Consider the following 22,451-nt stretch of genomic DNA (forward strand, 5'->3'; position numbering starts at 1 on the left):
CATAATGTAAAATCAGCTATACCACATTTACAGTTGAAGTCGGAAGTTTACATAAACTTAGGTTGGAGTCATTAAAACTTGTTTTTCACTCCACTTGTTTTTCACTCCACAAATTTCTTGTTAACAAACTAGAATTTTGGCGAGTCGGTTAGAACATCTACTTTGTGCATGACACAAGTCATTTTTCGAACAATTGTTTACAGATTATTCCACTTATAATTCACTGTATGACAATTCCAGTGGGTCAGAAGTTTACATACACTAAGCTGACTGTGCCTTTAAACAGCTTGGAAAATTCCAAAAAATGATGTCATGGCTTTAGAAGCTTCTGATAGGCTAATTGACATCATTTGAATCAATTGGAGGTGTACCTGTGGATGTATTTCAAGGCCTACCTTCAAACTTAGTGCGTCTTTGCTTGACATCATGGGAAAATCTAAAGAAATCAGCCAAGACCTCAGAAAAAAAATTGTAGACCTCCACAAGTCTGGTTCATCCTTGGGAGCAATTTCCAAACGCCTGAAGGTACCACGTTCATCTGTACAAACCATAGTACGCAAGTATAAACACCATGGGACCATGCAGCCGTCATACCGCTCAGGATGGAGACGCGTTCTGTCTCCTAGAGATGAACGTACTTTGGTGTGAAAAGTGCAAATCAATCCCAGAACTACAGCAAAGGATCTTGTGAAGATGCTGGAGGAAACAGGTACAAAAGTATATATACAGTGGGGAGAACAAGTATTTGATATACTGCCGATTTTGCAGGTTTTCCTACGTACAAAGCATGTAGAGGTCTGTAATTTTTATCATAGGTACACTTCAACTGTGAGAGACGGAATCTAAAACAAAAATCCAGAGAATCGCATTGTATGATTTTTAAGTAATTAATTTGCATTTTATTGCATGACATAAGTATTTGATACATCAGAAAAGCAGAACTTAATATTTGGTACAGAAACCTTTGTTTGCAATTACAGAGATCATACGTTTCCTGTAGTTCTTGACCAGGTTTGCACACACTGCAGCAGGGATTTTGGCCCACTCCTCCATACAGACCTTCTCCAGATCCTTCAGGTTTCGGGGCTGTCGCTATGCAATACGGACTTTCAGCTCCCTCCAAAGATTTTCTATTGGGTTCAGGTCTGGAGACTGGCTAGGCCCCTCCAGGACCTTGAGATGCTTCTTACGGAGCCACTCCTTAGTTGCCCTGGCTGTGTGTTTCGGGTCATTGTCATGCTGGAAGACCCAGCCACAAGCCATCTTCAATGCTCTTACTGAGGGAAGGAGGTTGTTGGCCAAGATCTCACGATACATGGCCCCATCCATCCTCTCCTCAATACGGTACAGTCGTCCTTTCCCCTTTGCAGAAAAGCATCCCCAAAGAATTATGTTTCCACCTCCATGCTTCACGGTTGGGATGGTGTTTTTGGGGTTGTACTCATCCTTTTTCTTCCTCCTTATGTTGGTCTGTTCAACTAGGAAAAGGCCAAAACAGCATGGGATACAATTAAGTATGGGAGGAGTACAAATTGAAGAAGTGGCAGAAACCAAACTACTGGGAGTGCAGCTAGACAACTGATTATCATGGTCGTCTCAAATAACTAATCTATGTAAAAAAAAATATTAAAACAGCATGCATAATCAGAAGGATAGCTAAATATTTACCAGGGAAAATCCTTCAGCAAATAACACAGGCATTGGTTGAGAGTCAAGTGAACTATTGTTCGGTGGTCTGGGGAAATGCATCATCTAGTGAAGTTAGGAGGCTGCAGAATGCACAGAATAAAGCAGCAAGGATTGTTTTAAGGCGGAGATATGGTTCTTCTGTTGCAGTCATGCGCAGTGTTCTTGGTTGGTCATCAATCGACAAGATAATTGAAAAAAACATGCTTATCTTATTTTATAATATACATAATTTAAAACGGCCAAGTTCTATTCACAATGGTATTCAGTTGGTAAGAGAGACATTCCGTAAATGCTAGGAATAGATTGTCCACCATCTATGCGTTATCCAGACAGAAAAAAGAAATGGGCAAAAGAACATTTTGATTTAGAGCAATAAAGAAATGGAATAAATTAACTGAGAAAACTAGAAACCTTTCAATATAAGTTTAAACATGATTTAAAAACAATTTAAATATAGTATATAGAAATGTTGTGGGACTATAGTAGATGAAGAATCAATATTTTTAATTTTTAGATTGAGTATTTATCGGGTCATTATGCTAGTGTATTATGTATGTTTGTAATAGTGTGTTATATGTGAAAGTGTTTTTGTATTATACATTGTATTTTAATGTTAAGGACTATTGGAAGATTAGTCCAAATGGGGACTAAAAGAGATCCTAATAAAATCAATCAATCCTCCAAACACAGCGAGTGGAGTTTAGACCAAAAAGCTCTATTTTTGTCTCATCAGACCACATGACCTTCTCCCATTCCTCCTCTGGATCATCCAGATGGTCATTGGCAAACTTCAGACGGGCCTGGACATGCGCTGGCTTGAGCAGGGGGACCTTGCGTGCGCTGCAGGATTTTAATCCATGACGGTGTAGTGTGTTACTAATGGTTTTCTTTGAGACTGTGGTCCCAGCTCTCTTCAGGTCATTGACCAGGTCCTGCCGTGTAGTTCTGGGCTGATCCCTTACCTTCCTCATGATCATTGATGCCCCATGAGGTGAGATCTTGCATGGAGCCCTAGACCGAGGGTGATTGTCCGTCATCTTGAACTTCTTCCATTTTCTAATAATTGCACCAACAGTTGTTGCCTTCTCACCAAGCTGCATGCCTATTGTCCTGTAGCCCATCCCAGCCTTGTGCAGGTCTACAATTTTATCCCTGATGTCCTTACACCCTCTCTGGTCTTGGCCATTGTGGAGAGGTTGGAGTCTGTTTAATTGAGTGTGTGGACAGGTGTCTTTTATATAGGTAATGAGTTCAAACAGGTGCAGTTAATACAGGTAATGAGTGGAGAACAGGAGGGCTTCTTAATAAAGAAAAACTAACAGGTCTGTGAGAGCCAGAATTCTTACTGGTTGGTAGGTGATCAAATACTTATGACATGCAATAAAACGCAAATTAATTACTTAAAAATCATAATGTTGTTTTCTGGATTTTTGTTTTAGATTCCGTCTCACACAGTTGAAGTGTACCTATGATAAAAATTACAGACCTCTACATGCTTTGTAAGTAGGAAACACTGCCGAATTTGCAAGTTATCAAATACTTGTTCTCCCCACTGTATATCCACAGTAAAACAAGTCCTATATCGACAACCTGAAAGGCTGGTCAGCAAGGAAGAAGCCACTGCTCCAAAACCGCCATAAAAAAGCCAGACTATGGTTTGCAACTGCACATGGGGACAAAGATTTTTGGATAAATGTCCTCTGGTCTGATGAAACAAAAATAGAACTGTTTGGCCATAATGACCATCGTTATGTTTTGGAGGAAAACGGGGGATGCTTACAAGCCGAAGAACACCATCCCAACCGTGAAGCATGAAGGTGGCAGCATCATGTTTTGGGGGGGCTTTGCTGCAGGAGGGACTGGTGCACTTCACAAAATAGATGGCATCATGAGGTAGGAAAATTATGTGGATATATTGAAGCAAAATCTCAAGACATTTTTATTTATTTATTCATTTCACCTTTATTTAACCAGGTAGGCAAGTTGAGAACAAGTTCTCATTTACAATTGCAACCTGGCCAAGATAAAGCAAAGCAGTTCGACACATACAACAACACAGAGTTACACATGGAGTAAAACAAACATACAGTCAATAATACAGTAGAAAAATAAGTCTATATACAATGTGAGCAAATAAGGTGAGATAAAGGGAAAGGCAAAAAAAAGGCTGTGGTGGCAAAGTAAATACAATACAGCAAGTAAAACACTGGAATGGTAGATTTGCAGTGGAAGAATGTGCAAAGTAGAGATAGAAATAATTGGGTGCAAAGGAGGAAAATAAGTAAATACAGTAGGGGGAAAGGTAGTTGTTTGGGCTAAGTTATAGATGGGCTATGTACAGGTGCAGTAATCTGTGAGCTGCTCTGACAACTGGTGCTTAAAGCTAATGAGGGAGATAAGTGTTTCCAGTTTCAGAGATTTTTGTAATTCGTTCCAGTCATTGGCAGCAGAGAACTGGAAGGAGAGGCGGCCAAAGGAAGAATTGGTTTTGGGGGTGACCAGAGAGATATACCTTCTGGAGCGAGTGCTACAGGTGGGTGCTGCTATGGTAACCAGCGAGCTGAGAAAAGGGGGGACTTTACCTAGCAGGGTCTTGTAGATGACCTGGAGCCAGTGGGTTTGGCGACGAGTATGAAGCGAGGGCCAGCCAGCGAGAGTATACACAGGTCACAGTGGTGGGTAGTATATGGGGCATTGGTGACAAAACGGATGGCACTGTGATAGACTGCATCCAATATATTGAGTAGGGTATGGGAGGCTATTTTGTAAACGACGTCACCAAAATCGAGGAATGGTAGGATGGTCAGTTTACGAGGGTATGTTTGTCAGCATGAGTGAAGGATGCTTTGTTGCGAAATAGGAAGCCAATTCTAGATTTAACTTTGGATTGGAGATGTTTGATGTGGGTCTGGAAGGAGAGTTTACCGTCTAACCAAACACATGGGTATTTGTAGTTGTCCACATATTCTAAGTCAGAACCGTCCAGAGTAGTGATGTTGGACGGGCGGGAAGGTGCGGGCAGCGATCGGTTGAAGAGCATGCATTTAGTTTTACTTGCATTTAAGAGCAGTTGGAGGCCACGGAAGGAGAGTTGTATGGCATTGAAGCTCATCCAGATTGTGCAACTCTTTCAGAACATCAGCTTTCTGGATTTGGGTGAAGGAGAAATTGGGCAGGCTTGGGCAATTTGCTGTGGGGGGTGCAGGGCTGTTGACTGGGGTAGGGGTAGCCAGGTGGAAAGCATGGTCAGTCGTAGTTAAATGCTTATTGAAATTCTCAATTATCGTGGATTTATCTGTGGTGACAGTGTTTCCTAGCCTCAGTGCAGTGGGCAGCTGGGAGGAGGTGCTCTTATTCTCCATGGACTTCTCTGTGTCCCAGAACTTTTTGTAGTTTGTGCTACAGGATGCACATTTCTGTTTGAAAAAGCTCGCCTTTACTTTCCTAACTGCCTGTGTGGGCTATTCGATGCTAATGCGGTATGCCACAGGATGTTTTTTTGCTGGTCAAGGTCAGACGGGTATTGACTGAACCAAGGGCTATATCTGTTCCTGGTTCTACATTTTTTGAATGGGGCATGCTTATTTAAGATGGTGAGGAAACCACTTTTAAAGAATAACCAGGCATCCTCTACTGACGGAATGTGGTCTATATTCTTCTAGGATACCGGGGCAAGGTCGATTAGAAAGGCCTGCTCGCTGAAGTGTTTTAGGGAGCGTTTGACAGTGATGAGGGGTGGTTGTTTGACCCCAGACCCATTACGGACACAGGCAATGAGGCAGTGATCGCTGAGATCCTGGTTGAAGACAGCAGAGGTGTATTTAGAGGGCAGGTTGGTCAGGATGATATCTATGAGGGTGCCCGTGTTTATTGATTTGGGGTTGTACCTGGTAGATTCATTGATAATTTGTGTGAGATTGAGGGTATCTAGCTTAGATTGTAGGACTGCCGGGGTGTTAAGCATGTCCCAGTTTAGGTCACCTAACAGTACGAGCTTTGAAGATAGATGGGGGGCAATCAATTCACATATGCTGTCCAGGGCACAGCTGGGGGCTGAAGGTGGTCTATAACAAGTGGCAACGGTGAGAGACTTGTTTCTGGAAAGGTGTATTTTTAGAAGTAGAAACTCGAATTGTTTGGGCACGGACCTGGATAGTATGACAGAACTCTGCAGGCTATCTCTGAAGTAGATTGCAACTCCACCCCCTTTGGCAGTTCTATCTTTTATTTTTTTTACCCCTTTTTCTCCCCAATTTTGTGGTATCCAATTGTTTTAGTAGCTACTATCTTGTCTCATCGCTACAACTCCCGTACGGGCTCGGGAGAGACGAAGGTTGAAAGTCATGCGTCCTCCGATACACAACCCAACCAAGCCGCACTGTTTTTTAACACAGCGCGCATCCAACCCGGAAGCCAGCCGCACCAATGTGTCCGTGTCAGAGGAAACACCGTGCACCTGGCAACCTTGGTTAGCGCGCACTGCCATGATGCTGACGTCACCATGCGTCATGGTAGGATTGGTGTTAGACAGATGATGAGCTGTGCCTGGTTTCCTCCAGACATAGTGCATTCAGGCCAAAGAGTAACAATTTTGTCTGATCAGACCACATAATCTTTTGCCTTATGCTCTCAGGAGTGGCTTCCTTCTGGCCACCCTCCCATAAAGCCCAGATTGGTGAAGTGCAATAGAGACTGTTGTCCTTCTGGCAGGTTCTCCCATCTCTGCCAAGGAACTCTGTAGTTCTGTCAGGGTGGTCACTGGGTTCTTGGTCACCTCTCTGACCAAGGTCCTTCTTGCCCAGTAGTTCAGTTTGGTCGGACTGCCAGCTCTAGGCAGAGTCTGGGTAGTTCCATATTTTTTCAATTTCCCAATGATGGAGACCACTATGCTCTTGGTAGCATTCAACATCCTAGAAAGTGTTTTATACCCTTCCCCAGCTATATGCCTCATCACAATCCTATCTCAGAGTTCTACATACAGATCCTTGGACTTCATGGTAGTTTCTGCTCTGACATACACTGTCAACTGTGGTACCTTATATAGACAATCAAGTTGTAGTTATAGTTCAAGAATGATCAAAGGAAATTGGATGCACACAAGCTCCAATTTGGAGTTTCATAGCAAAGGGGTGTGAATACTTATGCAAATGAGATATTTCTGTATTTAATTTTCAATAAATTTGCAAAAATGCCTAACAGCATGTTTTCACTTGATCATTATGGGGTATTGTGTGTAGATTGGTGAGAATATATCAATACTTTCTGAAGGCACTGTATGTTTGGGGGCAATTCCATCACATCACTGAGTACCACTCTTCATACATTATTTTCAGGCATGGTGGTGGCTACATCATGTTATGTATATGCCCTTCTTCGGCAAGGACAATGACGTTTTTTTAACGATAAAAATAAATTAAGAGCCAGAGGAAAACCTGGTTCAGTCAGCTTTCTAAAGACAAATTCACCTTTCAGCAGGACAATAACCTAAAACACAAGGCCAGATATACACTGGAGTTGCTTACCAAGATGACATTGAATGTTCCTGAGTGGCCTAGTTACAGTTTTGACTTAAACCAGCTTGAAAATCTATGACAAGACTTGAAAATGGCTGTCTAGCGATGATCAACAACCAACTTGACAAAGCTTGAGAAGTTTAAAAAAGAATATTGTGCAAATAATATTGCACAATCCAGGTGTGTTTACCGAAAAAGACTCACGGTTGTAATCACTGCTAAAGGTGATTCTAACATGTATTAACTCAGGTGATTGAATAATTTTCTAATGAAGATATGTTTTATTTATTACAGTAGATCTTTGAAAAAGGACAAAATTCATTTGTCCCAATTTGTAACAACAAAATGTGGAAAAAGTCCAGGGGTGTGTATACATTCTGAAGGCAATGTAAGTGGTAATGCATTGATGGATGATCTTATTATGAATATGTTTTTTTTAATGCATATCAACCCTGACCACTGATCTGACCCCTGTGCTGCCTTTGTATGACCTTTAACAACTATATGGGTAATGCAAAAGCGGAGTTTGGAACATCCATGCATCACAACAGGTAAATGAAGGTTGGGTTTTGATTTGAAGATGTCCATTTGCCCACTAACATAGGTTGAACAACTGCAGTGATTGCTCTCTATCCAATAGTAGACAGTCCTGCCCAGCTGCCAGACTTTGTTTACTTTCATAAGACGTTACACTTTTTAATTTTATTTTTACTTGAGACATACTGCACCAAACACCTTACTTAGATGTAAAATTGCACAACATTTATTACAGATTTCTTTAGTTATCTTAGATTCATTCTGGGGATTTTGAGGACGTGAAATAGGCTTCAGCGTCTAGAGTGTCTCATGAGGGACAAACAACATTAACCAAATGCAGAATCAGTCGGGAAACACACCCAAGACTGACATCTTGTTTTTCTAATGAGCAACTGAAAAACAGTCTCGTACCCTGGCACCCTTGATCAACCAAATCTAAACTATTTGGTTTCACCCAAAACACTTATAGTCAGAGGCATATCACAATACTTGCGATGTGTTGAATGTGTCCTTCGCTAACAACGATAATTCTCTTCCTGGTACTCCGCTACCGTTTTCTCAACTGCTCCGAAAATCTCCACAGCAGCCGCCGTTAAACGCTCATTTAAAAACGCATGCAACAACTGTAGTTTAGGCATTTTCAGTTAGTATTCGCTTCGTTCACAATGAAAGAATGGTTGCCACAAACTCCTCTGTATCAGTGGGTGGTGAGCCCATAAACACATCACAGCCCCACCACCCCATGTGTATGGAGTTTCACTACAGACCAGTGATGATGGAAATAGGTAACTTAATGTGGGGAAGTTATAATCAGTAAAAGGGTGATCTTGGATGATAATTTCTTGCATGAACTGAAAGACAACACTTTGTAATACAGGCGACTCCTGACAACTGCAACGGCTTGGGACTGATATGAGTGTGCACTAAATCAGAGAGTGCAGTTATTAAAATGCTATGACCTCGCAATATTTTTTTCAAACACCTGTTTTCTATTCTAGGGACTTTAGTGAGTAGACTGGAACATGGTTTTATGGACATGCAATCAATATTTGTTCTGTACGGTGCAATATTTGTACCATTATAGTGTTCAGGGGCAATACACAAATGTATTTGTCCACAGTAAAAGTCAGAGCAACACTTGGAGACACAATCATTTTTTTCTGTACAGTGCAATATTTGTACTGTATAGTGTCTATTGGGCCCACTCTAAGCTATTTGACCACAGTAAAAGTCCAGAAACACTTGCTATGAGCTAGCTTTATTTTTTGTTAAAACTCACCTGTCAAGCCGTCAAGAGGAGTGTGACCTATTGTGTGTGAGGTGGCAGGAAGCCTCTCAGCCTGCCTTGGTTTGTTTTGTATTACAGTTTTTGGCATGCCTTTTTGAATTGTTTTCCTTTTTGTATATTTTCATGTTTTGTCACCATCTGAATAAATAATAATCTGCTTGGACTGGCCTACCATGGGAGTACTGACTGAGCTATCCCTGGACCTAAGGTAAGGTTGCTGGCTCCCGAGTACATACTGTGCATTCAACACCTAGTCGCATACGCTTTTAGAGAGATAGATATAACGAGTGGAGCCACATCATCAGTAGGCTAGATATTGGTTTCGTAACATCACATTCACTTTCACACAGGAAGCAGTGAATAAGAACTCTGTGATAACCGCCTCCAGCCATTGAAGCTGCTCTTTCACCTGACTGGTCCTGAGGTCCTCCTGTTCCTCTTTAATCTGTGTGGGCTCTGGGTCCAAAGACAGAGTGGGGTGATCAGCTGTGGAGTCTGTGTGGAGATGCTGTTATAAAACAGGTTGCATTAGGACTCGGCAAGGACACCGACAGAGAAGATATGTACTCTTTTCTGTTTATTTATCACATGCAGAGACGGCAGAGACTAGAACTAAGAGGTGGAGAATTGTGATAGATGGAGAGCAGGGGATCAGTGCAGTGGAGCTACCAGTGGAGTTGACTCAGCTGCCTCCATGGGCAGGGCTGCAGAGCTAGATAACCGTATGTCTGTCTGCTCCACGGGCGCCTCATTTGTAACTGTTACGTAAATGTCACACTCAATTCCTGTGTGTGCCATTTATGAAAAGTCTGCACAGTACAAAAATATTGAGATTTATACCGGTCCTAAAACTGTGCAGGCATGAACCAGCATTAAAATCCAGCCTGGAAAATGTATTCCAGTCACCTTTAAGGGTGTCAATAATGCACTTTATTTGCTGTATAATTTGGAACTATTTGTAATTGGGCCAAGGCAGTTTTTAAAAGAAAGTGCTATGGCCATTTTGATCACATTTCTGTAGAGGTGGGTAGAATCTTTTCATATTTTGCAGTAACCTTTTCTAAAACATGCATGCTGACTACAGCAAGTGCCTGTCTGCGCATTCTCTAAGATTTATTGTATATTCAAAATCATTTCAAAGTAGGCTAAATGCTACAGCTCACACTTCTATGCAAAAGACGAATTGTTATTCAATATTTAGTTAATCAATCGATTATTGGGTTTATATGTCCTACCTTGCTTTACTCTCGGAGATTAAATAGGCAATGATGTCACTCTCCTATCGCACAGTAATACTGTAGCCTATAGGCTACTGTAAAATATTTAACATAAGCTACTGGTCTATTTACTGGGTTGGCGGAATGCTTTAATCTTTTGCAGCAATTTATGCTGTATCTGGGTAAAAACTGTGTCCGTTTCTGAAAGAGAAAACAATGGCAAATTGTTGTGGACCTGTCAGCAGAACGTTTGAATTCAACAATGTTTTACATGACTTTTCCAGGTAACTTAATTTGAGCCAGATCCGGTACCTCTCTCGGCATGCATTTTTTCTTGCGCTTTTCGCAGAATACAAATTATAACAAAAGCTATCAAAGTTAATTTGAGTTGCCTCTTCCTTAATTCTCCTGGCCCCTCCAAGAAAAAGTTGATTTTCAGAGTTGATTTGGGTTGGGCCAGCTTGGGTTTATGGTTTGCGCACTTTCTATTGTCTCTCTCCCTCAGCTCTGATAGACATGACTCTGCAACTCTCATCTCTCCAGCGTTGCACTTAATTTATTTCCTTATAGAATCATAGCCGTGCGAGGGGTTCTCGAGGAGCTGTAAGCACCCCTGAATTTTTTAAAATAAATTGCCCAAAGGTATAGAATTACTGCTGCCTGGAAAGAAATGAAATAATTAAGAATATCCTACTACATCATGAGGCCTATAATTTAGCCTCAGAGGATCAATAGTTTCTTGAAATAAAATCCCAGCAGTGTATTGATTGTGTGTAGCCCAATAACAAGGCATAGCCTACAGTCGGAACGCGCAGCAAATCTCAGTGAACAGCATGCAGACAAAACAGGACTTTTCACAATATTTCAAATATAATTGCGGAAAAACAAAGGTTGGAAAACAATGGCTCCTGCTGAAAAGAAAATACTAATCTGTCTGCTGTAGTCTACCAACATATTTTATCAACTTCCAATATGGTTTTACAAAGAAGCAGGGGCGCAACTTTGGTTTTAGAAGTGGGGGGGGGAGCATAAAAGAAATATATATATAAAATTTATTTTTTGTCCGATAAACACTCCAAACAGCCTACCCGACTGCTTGGAGGCGTCCGCATGGTCCTAAAGCAAATCGTTGCCTGTTTTGTATCACATTCCAATGATAAAACTGGGGGGGACAAAATACAATTTCAGAAGGGGGTCCCCCCCATGTCCTCAGTGAAAGTTGTGCCCCTGCAAAGAAGTAGCCTATAACCAGAGAGGCTTTCGGCAAGAACGCATTGGCCATCACCAAGTGAGTGAGCTGCACATCATTGGGTGAGTCAGTGCAACTGGAAAGCATTTTTAGGACTATAATTTCTTCTTAATATTGTAGCCTACATCACACCTAGTCTCGGGCTATTGATGGATTCAAGACAAGGTTAAAGCCCAGAGAGGAAGCTAGCAGTGCCACTAAGCCTCTCAATACATGCTTCAGGGGCCACATTTATAAACCGTGCTTACATACAAAATATACCCCAAAATGTGTATGTGCCAGATTTCACACTAAATTTGGCATTTATAAAAACGTAATTGGACATGAGAATGTGCTCACCTCCATCTCCCCGCAAATTTTAGACCATGTGTACACTAGTGGTTAAAATATTATATTGCAAGCTGGCAAGTAAGTTTTTTTTGTGTGCAAATGGGGGATTTGATCAAAATATGCTTATTCATAAAAACAGGAAAACGCACAAACAAGAATGCAGCTATTTGCCGTTAGTGAGAACAGCGAAAATCAATCTGTTTGATTTGATACTCCGGTATGAGCAGAGAAAAATACTGGTCAGACAAAAATTCCCCCTCAATCCCAGCTTCAGTTGCATTGCATTAAGGACTGGAAGGAAACACGAAATTGTCAGCTGCCGTCATGCCTCACACATGTAAATTGTAGTTATGCTCATTTCCATTCTATTATGACAGGCTACTTTAGGAAACTTTCTGAATGGACATAAAGAGAATTAGCGAAACACACACACACACACACAAACCCTAAAAAGATCCACCAATCAAAGCCAACAGCGCATCTCGGACACACACAAATCACATTTCTCCTTTCCTATAAACTTTTTCAAAACCTAGGCTCACTTTCAAATCTTGTCTGTAGTCCATCAGAAAGTAGTCCTAGGCTATATAATGTTAAACAACCTTTGTTCTAAGATTACAGGTGTCACTCAGTCCAGTCTAACTGACCTATTTAACAAGCACGTAAGGCTACTTCTATATTGGGGGACCCCTCTCACCCCCTGTAACAGAAGTTCCAGCTGCTGTCCTCAGGGCATCATTTCAAAGTGCCTAGCCTGAGGACCGCCAGAGCTCGTGGCTCCATTATCATTAAGGCTATAACTGCCATCAATGGCTTCTTCCTGTAGCTCTCGCCTGTTGCTGGTAGGTCTATACACATTGCACTATCTGACTGGCCTACTGTCATGTACATATATTTCTGTATGTGTATATATAAAATGTATATTTTGTACCATGTGTGACTCTATTTTCAAGGCTTTTTAATATTCCTTTGTCGATGTGGTGTATATGAAAGTCAGTTCCCTATCTAGTGACGTGTTTGGTGGTGGCTCTATTCCTGTCGTTAGAGATTTTAGGAAAACGTTACTGTTGCAATGTCCTTATTCGTGTGTGTGATTAGCTTCATCCCGCAGTTTACCAAATAAAGTGATACTCAGGCTGTTGATATTACAGATTGCGCCTTTAACTAAATTCAATAAGTGTGAGTTTTCCATTAAAGTTCTATTAAAAGGTAAACTAAGATATAGCCTGTTGATGTTCATTTTGATGCCATATTTTAAGGGCCCGGTGCAGTCAAAATTCTTTTATATCATATTGTACAACAGATGATGAAACTAACACTGGTCAGTGTTATTTCCTGATAGTTGCTTGTTGAAAATACAAACTACATAGGGCCTTCCAATCAGCAGGTTTGCATAGGCAGGAGTTTCAGCTTTCCATGGTGACATCACCATGCAGTAAATTGATTAATACATCAATAACAATGTTCCAAACCTCTGACAGCTAGTTTTCAGTTTTCCCCTCCCCACTCAGACCACTCCCAGACAGTCCAAGCAAAATTCTTGCTTGAGAAATATATTTTTGCCAAAAAGCAAATTTTGTCAATTTAAATGGAAATCTATTACAGTAAGGTACTTATTTGTTACCCAGAAATGATTTGATATTGATATAACAACATCTGCATCTGGCCTTTTTAAACAATATTTTTTAACAATTTAAAGGGTCAATCCGAGATTAAAACAACAAAGTGAGCACCCAGACACTTTTGGGGGAAACAGCTGAGTGATGGGACCTGAGAAATGTAACCATGCTGGTTTATGATCTGACCTGTCTGTCATTGTGTGGGCCAAACTTTCCCAATTCATTGAATCTGATATATTCTGTGATATGGCTTCTAGCTTGTCTCATGCACTTCTGAAAGCAGCCAGTAGATGGAGAAATACGCCGCTAGCACTGAGATGCAGTGCCTTAGACCCCTGCACCACTTGGGAGCGCTAGACATGTAGACCAGTGGTTCTTTTTGGTTAATGTAGGCCTACCTCCAATCACATTATGTTCTGCCAGAAGCACCCCTTACGTGCAACCAATCATTAGGCCTATGTTCCTATATGTCTCCTTAGTACCCCCTCCTGTGGATAGTCTATGATAGGAATGAGGTATAGTATGAGGGGTAGTTTACTATACCTGATTGAGAAACACTGATGTAGACTACTACATATCAGCCCCCTTCTCTCCAGTTAGTGCTGCATACTTGTGCTATGTTTGGTAATGTAGTGGTTCAAGGGAAACAGACAGAAAGTGGGGGATGTCCACAGTCCTGTGCCATAAAGGTCCAGACAATGCTTTAATGAACACACAAGTGTAGGATCAGTTTACCCTCCACTGGCTCCACAAAACCTATTCATAACCATGAGGACGGGTAAAACATAAAACTGACCTTAGATCAGTCTAGCGAGGCAGTCCTCAGTGACAGAGGCTGTGGGTGCCTACCAGTACCACATTGACGAACACAACATACAAAAGGTTACATATGTCCAATAATTTCCTCTCATTTAAATTAACATTGTACATCAATTTAGTGCTTGTGCTTTAACCTTGTGAGTGATGTCACTGGAGGGGAGGGTCACTATCCAAAAATTGAGACCAGCAAGACATCTCTGCTTGGAAATTTCAGCTACCACCACTTCAAGCAGAAATGCCACCCCCAGCGGGAGAGGAGCTCACCCTTGGCTTTTGAAGCAGCCTTGGACGTCATATAGCACCGTTTCTTTCGGGAGGAGATCCTGGTTTATTGGAAATTAGCCTTTTATTTTAGTTTCTTTAGGAGTATGTGCTCGGGACGGTGGTCTATAGCACTAGAGCTGTGCTCATCCGGGCCACTGTGCCGTGACTCCATTCTTCTTCATTCACTGTGAAACTGCCATAGCCATAGGAGTTAAATAGGAATTCATTTTTGTGAAATAGCTAGACACATGTATTATACATATTTTTGATAACCCCACGTCAAGCTGGAACACAAACGGGCATGTCTAATCAAGGAGTTAGGAGAAATGGCCCAGTGAAACTGCGGTTGACAGGTAAGAATGTAAAACCCTCTCGCTGTCTCTAGCTTCACTTGGTTGTTAGCTAATGGCGCTATCAAGCTAACGTTACTAGCTAGCTATAGTAGTTGGCTAGTTTTCTGCGTGAATGTTTACACTCTTATTCACAACAACGCCATATTATATTTACTAACACACTGATCAAATGTCGTTAGCTACGCTTCGAGTAAGGTATACTGTTTTCTAACAAGTAAATGTTTATTTTTTCAGTTTGTAATACTAACCAACGTTAGTTTACCTAGCTAGCCAGTTAGCTAGTTAGCTGACATAGTCGTGAATAACGTTGATTTACTGTTAGCTAGCTAGCGAACTCTCCAATTAAAAAAAGACAACACATTTGGGGTTATCACAATGGCTGCATTAATTAATTGTTACAACTTGCAACGGTTGTTTGCCCACCCTTTGCCACTTCTTGCATGTGTTGTCCTACAATCTGAATTACAGTGTTATTAATTTATCAGTGACATTATTATACATAGTTACACATTTTAGTCATTCAGGAGCGATTTACATGATCAATTGGGGTTAAATGCCTTGCTCAAGGGCACATCGACATATTTTCAACAATCTGCGCTGTGATTCGAACTAGCGACTTTTCGGTTACTGGCCCAAAGCTCTTAACCGCTAGGCTACCTGCCGCCCGAGTGTGCAGAGACTGCCCATAGTAGCCAGAGCTCTGCAGACTGACGCACCATTACCAAATGTAGTATTTATTTAGACCAGCAAGCCTGTTCCAAATAGGCTGCATTTGTAGCTAATATTTCCATTGTTTAATGCACTAGTGTTTCAACATTTTCCATCAGTACTTTGATTTGTGTTGGTAATAAACTTTCAGCACCTCTACATAGCCTCAGCTTGTAGTGCATCCCCCTTTAAGACACTATTACTTAGGGAAAGAAGCCAGCATGAGCCCCTTTTACTTTCAGTCCCATTCACAGTTTCTTACAACCCAAACATTTTCTGTTTACTTGAGAAAGCAGTGTTTTGACTGGGGAGAGGAGGCGATGGCATGCCCTGCATTTCATGTTTCTTCATGATCAGATCGATTTCCAGACCCCTCTATCTTCTGGGACCAGCCAAATTAAATATTTAATATTGTAATGTACTAGCTGGATAAAAGCACTGAGTGAACAAGAGTTCCTCGCGGTCCGGCAAGAGTTGTCTGGTTGTTTGGAATATTCCATTACTTTGAAAGTGTTTACTTAGTACTTAGTTTGACCTTTTTAAAAGGCTGTACATTTATATTTTGCCCAGGACCTCTATGATGCAGTAAGCCAAGGCTATTCTTCAATAATGAGGTGTCCTGCAATGATAATAAAAAATAATCTCTCTTAGTACAGTGAAGGCCTGGGTCTCTGTTTTATTTCCATTTGGGAAATGGTTTTAAATGTGCTGCTGCAGTGGTCTTCACTCAGAATCCCAGGAATGTGAAACAGAGAGGAACCGTGAGTCTCTCTAGATCGTAGGAACATCCTCTGTCTCGTTCACACCACGGAGGAGGGGAAGAACGCTTCAAACCACTGCTCCTCTCAAACTGGGGAATACCACCACAGATTTTGATGTTGCACATTTTTTTTAAGTGTGTGTGTTGTAGACTGGCCTCTGCCCTGGTCTGTGTGTCTGCTCTGTGGTCATTTAGGATAGGGGAACAGATGGGCTGCAGACAGTAGAGCTCGCTGGGTTACTCTTAAGCACTTATATCTTCCTTGGGTCTATAGAGTCTATTTAGAACTGAGCCGCCATTATTGTCTAATCGTAATGTAATCGTCAATAAACTACTGTGTCTGCTACCAGCAGTCTGGGAGACGCCTGAAGGTATTCTCAGGCCATTTGTCTGTGTGTTTGCCATTTAGAGGCAACATTCAAACTGTCAGTAGTTGCAGCTTTGCCTTGCAATTTATTTACCATTTCCTCTCGTCTCAGATGCAATTTCGCTCAAGGAATAGCTAGGGCTAATCAAGGCCCTAGCGGTTAGGTCGCATTCCACAGACATCTAAGATCAGTGCTAGTCTGTGAGGGGAGACGCTGGGGTGTTTTCTGCACTGTTTTCCACCAGCCACAGTCTGTGGCACCCGACTGCTGGTCCCAGATCAGGATTGATGGATTGTTTAGTGTGAATCGGTCCTGTTATTGTTTGCTCACTGGGCTTTTTCCGTCAGTCGCTGTCTGATGAAGTCACCTGCCGCTTTGAATGGAATGCCGTTGCCAAGCAGTAAATAGAACAGTCTGGCGCTAAGCCGCTATTCCCAACACTACGGGGAGGTGACAATTGCTTCTGTTCGCACTGCTAGCATCTAGGTTGTCTATAACACTGCCTGCTGCTGTGAGCTAACTACTAAACGGCTAGCTATTCTAACTCCCATTTTCTCCTTCGCCTCCAGTTGGCACCGTGAGCATATAATACCAGCCTGGAAGAATTGTTTCAGATCCACTCTTATGCAGCACAGTCTGCAATTACAGCTGGTGCGTCTCAGCTCACCATCTAGGCCTCTTTTTCCTCCTGCACCGATGTGACACAAATTGTCTGGTGAAAGCTATTAGCCTAGCCCACTTAGATTCATGTAATATATTAGATACCTACTATCACATGACTGAAGGTCAGTGCAGATGAGGAAGCCACTTTAGACTGTTGAGTCTCTCTAGCATTAAGGGAAGAGACCCTGGAGGAGCTGAGTGTGTGCGAGTGGGGAAAAGCCAGGAAGCTGGCGATTTTAAGATAAAGGCCCCGCCTCCATCCTTCCTAGGCCGATCATTAGCCGGTGGGGAAAGAGTGCAATTTTGGAAAGTTAGCAGGGGCCACTGTCTCAGCATTCACTGTCAGTGGTCAGGAAATCGAGCCTGTGTGTGTCCTCAAAGGGAACACACACACACTCTTCTGCAGGATGTATCGTCCGCACGTGATGCCGAGCTAAATTAGGAGCCCTGTTGACTCCTGCCCCTAAAATGAAGGAAATGTATTTGATTGTGTTTTGTGAAGGATAACCTACATGTGGTAAAGGGACACCAACAAGACAATTGAAATGGCATTGGGAGCTGGTTTTACTTCCCTCAGCACTGTCCTGTCCCACCCACCCTCCTAGCTGGATTAAGATAATGCTGGTTTACACAGTCTAGCAGACTGGGCCAGATGTTTTGAATGAAAGCAGATTAGAGGCATTCGTTTGCTATTAATCTAAATGGACACAGTGAGAAGAGACCACGCCCATGTGTTATTGTTGTCACTTGGTGTTGGCTAGTTGTATACCGCCGCGTGAAAACCATTTTCCCAGGTCAAACTAGATCTGCACGCAAGGTGAAGGCCGCTGCAAATACGTTTTAACCTAGCAGCCATATTGATTAGCAAATTAGATCATTTTTTGGTGGGGATTCGCTAAAACATTTGTAAATAAGACGGCACCGCATCCGTCCAGACAGAGGCTTAATTTGGCCACGAGGATCTCTCCGCCCGCCCAGCTCTGCAGAGCGGTCTGACCCATTTTAAAGCGCAATCAATAGGCTTTGTCAGAAATCCATTGCAGCAATCTCCTCTAAGTTTCTGTGTTGGAATGAAAAGGCTTCTCAGTGTTGCCTTGCCTCTCCTGTTGAATATCAATGGGAGGAGAGTCAGGTGAATTGGCTGTATTGCGGTTCACTGCCTTGAAATGTGGGGCTTGATGCCTTTCTATAAGACACAAGGGTACTACCAGAAGGGTACCACAACACAAGGGTACCACAACTAGCCTACATGCTCCTTTCCATACTGCATGCAGTTGGCTTTATTTTTCTCTCTCTCCTCTCGCTGTTCTTTTACATGTTTGTTCTATGAGCTGTCACTCAGTTTTCTGTACGTCAGTACAACATTCCCTCTATGACAACCCTTCTGTGTGATAAGTGTCTTGCGGAGGGGGGAGTGTGTGTGTGTGTGTGCCTGCTCAAACATTTCACACTCATTGTAGCCTACTGAAGCGAAGCCCATCTGGGATGGCCTGCCGTCTCTGTTCTGTGTTTTACCTACCCGGGTCTTTTCTCAGTCAAGGTTGTCTTTTCATGTTGCCTCTGTCTGCTTTGTACTTACAAGCTACAGGAGTAACAGAGGAATGGAGAATCGGTAAGGTTTAATAGAGAATGACCTGAAGGTCAACTTCAGTTTTCTGAAGGCTCCTGTCAAAAGCTCAGTCATCATCAATCTTGACTGTTTCCTTAAGGTAATCATCAGATGACTCACTCACTATTATGCCTGTATGATATTGTAGATCATTAATCCTCCTAGCTGCAGTGATTGACAACCCAGGATCTAGACTCCGGATGTCTAGGTCAGGGTGTCAAACATACGGCCGGCGGGCAGGATACGACCGGCGGGGGGTTGAGTAAGAAAGTACTAAATTGTCGGGGGGGAAACTTGATATACTTGATATACTTTCAAATGACTTAAACCAAATCGAAACTGGGCAGAAATGATATTGAACCTATTTTCATACATTTTCTTGACTGTCCAGCTCACTAACACTCAGTAGACAGTCAGGGAGCATCGGAAATTCCAAAAGCGATGCATAGAGAACAATTATTTTGCCGATTTAAATTTAAAAAATAAAAAATAAAAAAATAAAAAAAAGATTGCCGGCAAGGAAATATAATCACTTTTCAGTGCAGCCCCCCTGAACTCGTTCAAGACTGAATGTGGCCCCCGGGGGTAACGATGTGTTTGATGCCCCTGCTCTAGTTTATCAGTAACCCCAGGAATGTCAGTCAGAGTAGGAGTGTGGGTGAGACCAGAGCCAGTCTTTCTAACCTGTGAATGAATGGCAATTGTGGGAGTGATATAGTGAGCAGGTCTGTTTGAGTGTGTGGGCTCCGGCTATGGTCAGTTAGCAGTAACTTAGAAGGTCCTGAGTTATCTGCATTGAATAAACCCCTGTCTGAACGGTGTAGTCTATATCTGAATAGTATAGTCTGTGTGCTTGGCCCTTGTAATAGGCCATTTAGCAGACGGTGTTATCCAAAGCGACTTAGTCATGCATGCATACATTTTTCATATGGGTGGTCCCAGGAAGCGAACCCACTACCCTGCCGTTACAAACACCATTCTCTACCAACTGAGCTACAAAGGACCAAGAGCAGTTAGTGATATGTGTTGGCTGTGGTCAGTAAGTGGCTATGTCGAGAGTCCTGTGTCATCTGGATTGAAGTCTGAATAGTGCAGTGTAGTCTGTGTGCATGGCCCTTGTCCAAGCCAGAGCTTTTTTTTCAGTGATCTGTGGATAGAGAGAGAGAGGGGGCTTGTGTTGCGGCCAGGTGCTGCCACGCACATCCAGACTTCCTCGGCTCTGTTTAGTCTGCCCCGGCCACTCTCACACCACTCTAGATGACTGGACTCCAACGCAGAGCTGCCCCAGAAGCCCCCCCACACTCCATTCTTCAGTCCAGATGACTGGGCTTCACGGCAGAGCTGCCCCAAGGGTCCCTCCACACAGTCCACTGTTCTGTTCACGTGGTGGACGGCGCCTCTTACATGGAAACCTTCATATCCTGTCTCTATCTGGCAGGATGCCTACGCTGCCTGTCTGCTTTATATATGTTGCTCTGTGTGCCAGTGAGCCAACAAATAGAGCGAGTGATAACCAAACCCAGAGCAATAATAATGATTTAATGGTTATCTTCATTACTAGTTGTTGTATGTACAGTCATTGGCTTTATCGTATCTTAATTGTATGATGAGGGGTCGCGTTACAGTTTAGAAATCTGCATTTTCAAAACCCCTACACTCCAAAAATCAGTTTTAAACAATTTCATCTACGTTTTATATTGAAAGTAGTGTTTAAAAAAATATATATATATATTTATCTGTGACAATTCGTCTGATGCTGAGAAGAAATTACAATAAGAAACATTTCATATCTGTTTACAAAACACAGCAAGATACTCTATATGCGTATTTATTTTTTCTTCCGTGTATTCTGCATTAACGCGAGCCCTGCTGCTACATAGTCTGTCTGGTGGGGTTTAGTGCATGCTGCCGGCTGGCACTGGCAGTTAGGCTAATCTGTTGCATGTGTTGGTTAGACATTTGTTTGAATTATGCACTTCAGGGAATTCACTTATCAATCACAGATAAGAGGGTTTTGTCTAAACTACTGCAGATCTTAAAATTACTAGAACTTCCTCACGTTATTCGTAAGTCTAATCATCACGAGTCCTCTAGACAGTTCAACTTTAATCTGGCCCTCTCTTAGCAGATGGGGTCTAACTGTTTATCTGCCTAATGGATTTGCAATGCACAGCTGTCTGACTGGACCGTTTGGAAATTGGCACATCACTGGCAATTGGGCAATTGATTGCTTTATTGCCAAACTGTGTTTTCTGGATAGAAGATGACATGTCTTGTTCTCAGCTCAGTTAGCCTCTCTGGATCGACAGTGGTTTGACATTTTCTGTGGGGAATTGAAAGGCTCTGATGGAGCGTCAACATGTAGTCGTGTGTACTAGAGGTCGACCGATTTAATCGGAATGGCCGATTTTTAATTAGGGCCGTTTTCATAACAATCAGAAATCAGTATTTTTGGACACCGATTTGGCCGATTTTATTTATTTATTAATTTTTTTTACACCTTTATTTAACTTAGGCAAGCCAGTTAAGAACACATTCTTATTTTCAATGACGGCTAGGAATGGTGGGTTAACTGCTTTGTTCAGGGGACAGATTTTTACCTTGTCAGCTCGGGAGATTCAATCTTGCAACCTTACAGTTAACTAGTCCAATGCTCTAACCACCTGCCTCTCATTGCACTCCACGAGGAGACTACCTGTTACGCGAATGCAGTAAGCCAAGGTAAGTTGATAGCATTAAACTTATCTTATTAAAACAATCAATCATAATCACTAGTTAACTACACATGGTTGATGATATTACTAGTTTATCTAGCGTGTCCTGCGTTGCATATAATCGATGCGGTGCGTATCGTTGCTCCAATGTGTACCTAACCATGAACATCAAGGCCTTTCTTAAAATCAATACACAGACGTATATATTTTTAGACCTGCATATTTAGCTAAAAGAAATCCAGGTTAGCAGGCAATATTAACCAGGTGAAATTGTGTCACTTCTCTTGCGTTCATTGCACGCAGAGTCAGTGTATATGCAACAGTTTGAGCCACCTAAGTTGCCCGAATTTTACGGAATTATGACATAACATTGAAGGTTGTGCAATGTAACAGGAATATTTAGACTAATGGATGCCACCCCTTAGATAAAATACGGAACGGTCCCGTATTTCACTGAAATAATAAACGTCTTGTTTTCGAGATGATAGTTTCCGGATTCGACCATATTAATGACCTAAGGCTCTTATTTCTGTGTGTTATTATGTTATAACTAAGTCTATGATTTGATAGAGCAGTCTGACTGAGTGGTGGTAGGCAGCAGCAGGATCGTAAGCATTCATTCAAACAGCACTTTTGTGCGTTTTGCCAGCAGCTCTTCGTTGTGCGTCAAGCATTGCGCTGTTTATGACTTCAAGCCTATCAACCCCGAGATTAGGCTGGTGTAACCGGTGTGAAATGGCTAGCTAGTTAG

The 22,451-nt window shown here is 42.1% G+C and overlaps 1 protein-coding gene across 4 annotated transcripts in view; it reads left to right on the forward strand.

Annotated features, from left to right (window-relative positions):
• Nucleotides 1-14,423: 14,423 nt before the first annotated feature.
• Nucleotides 14,424-22,451, forward strand: part of LOC112245488 (E3 ubiquitin-protein ligase SMURF2-like) — an 89,462-nt gene continuing 81,434 nt past the window's right edge. For 3 of the 4 annotated variants that reach the window (XM_024413609.2, XM_042302424.1, XM_024413610.2), the window contains exon 1: nt 14,424-14,878. In XM_024413609.2, coding sequence (XP_024269377.2) covers nt 14,827-14,878 — 52 coding nt within the window. In that variant the 5' untranslated portion in view covers nt 14,424-14,826. The remainder of the gene's footprint in view (nt 14,879-22,451) is intronic. The other variant, XM_024413608.2, reaches the window with a different exon arrangement.

Source organism: Oncorhynchus tshawytscha, linkage group LG02 (genome assembly GCF_018296145.1).
Source record: "Oncorhynchus tshawytscha isolate Ot180627B linkage group LG02, Otsh_v2.0, whole genome shotgun sequence".
Taxonomy (NCBI): domain Eukaryota; kingdom Metazoa; phylum Chordata; class Actinopteri; order Salmoniformes; family Salmonidae; genus Oncorhynchus; species Oncorhynchus tshawytscha.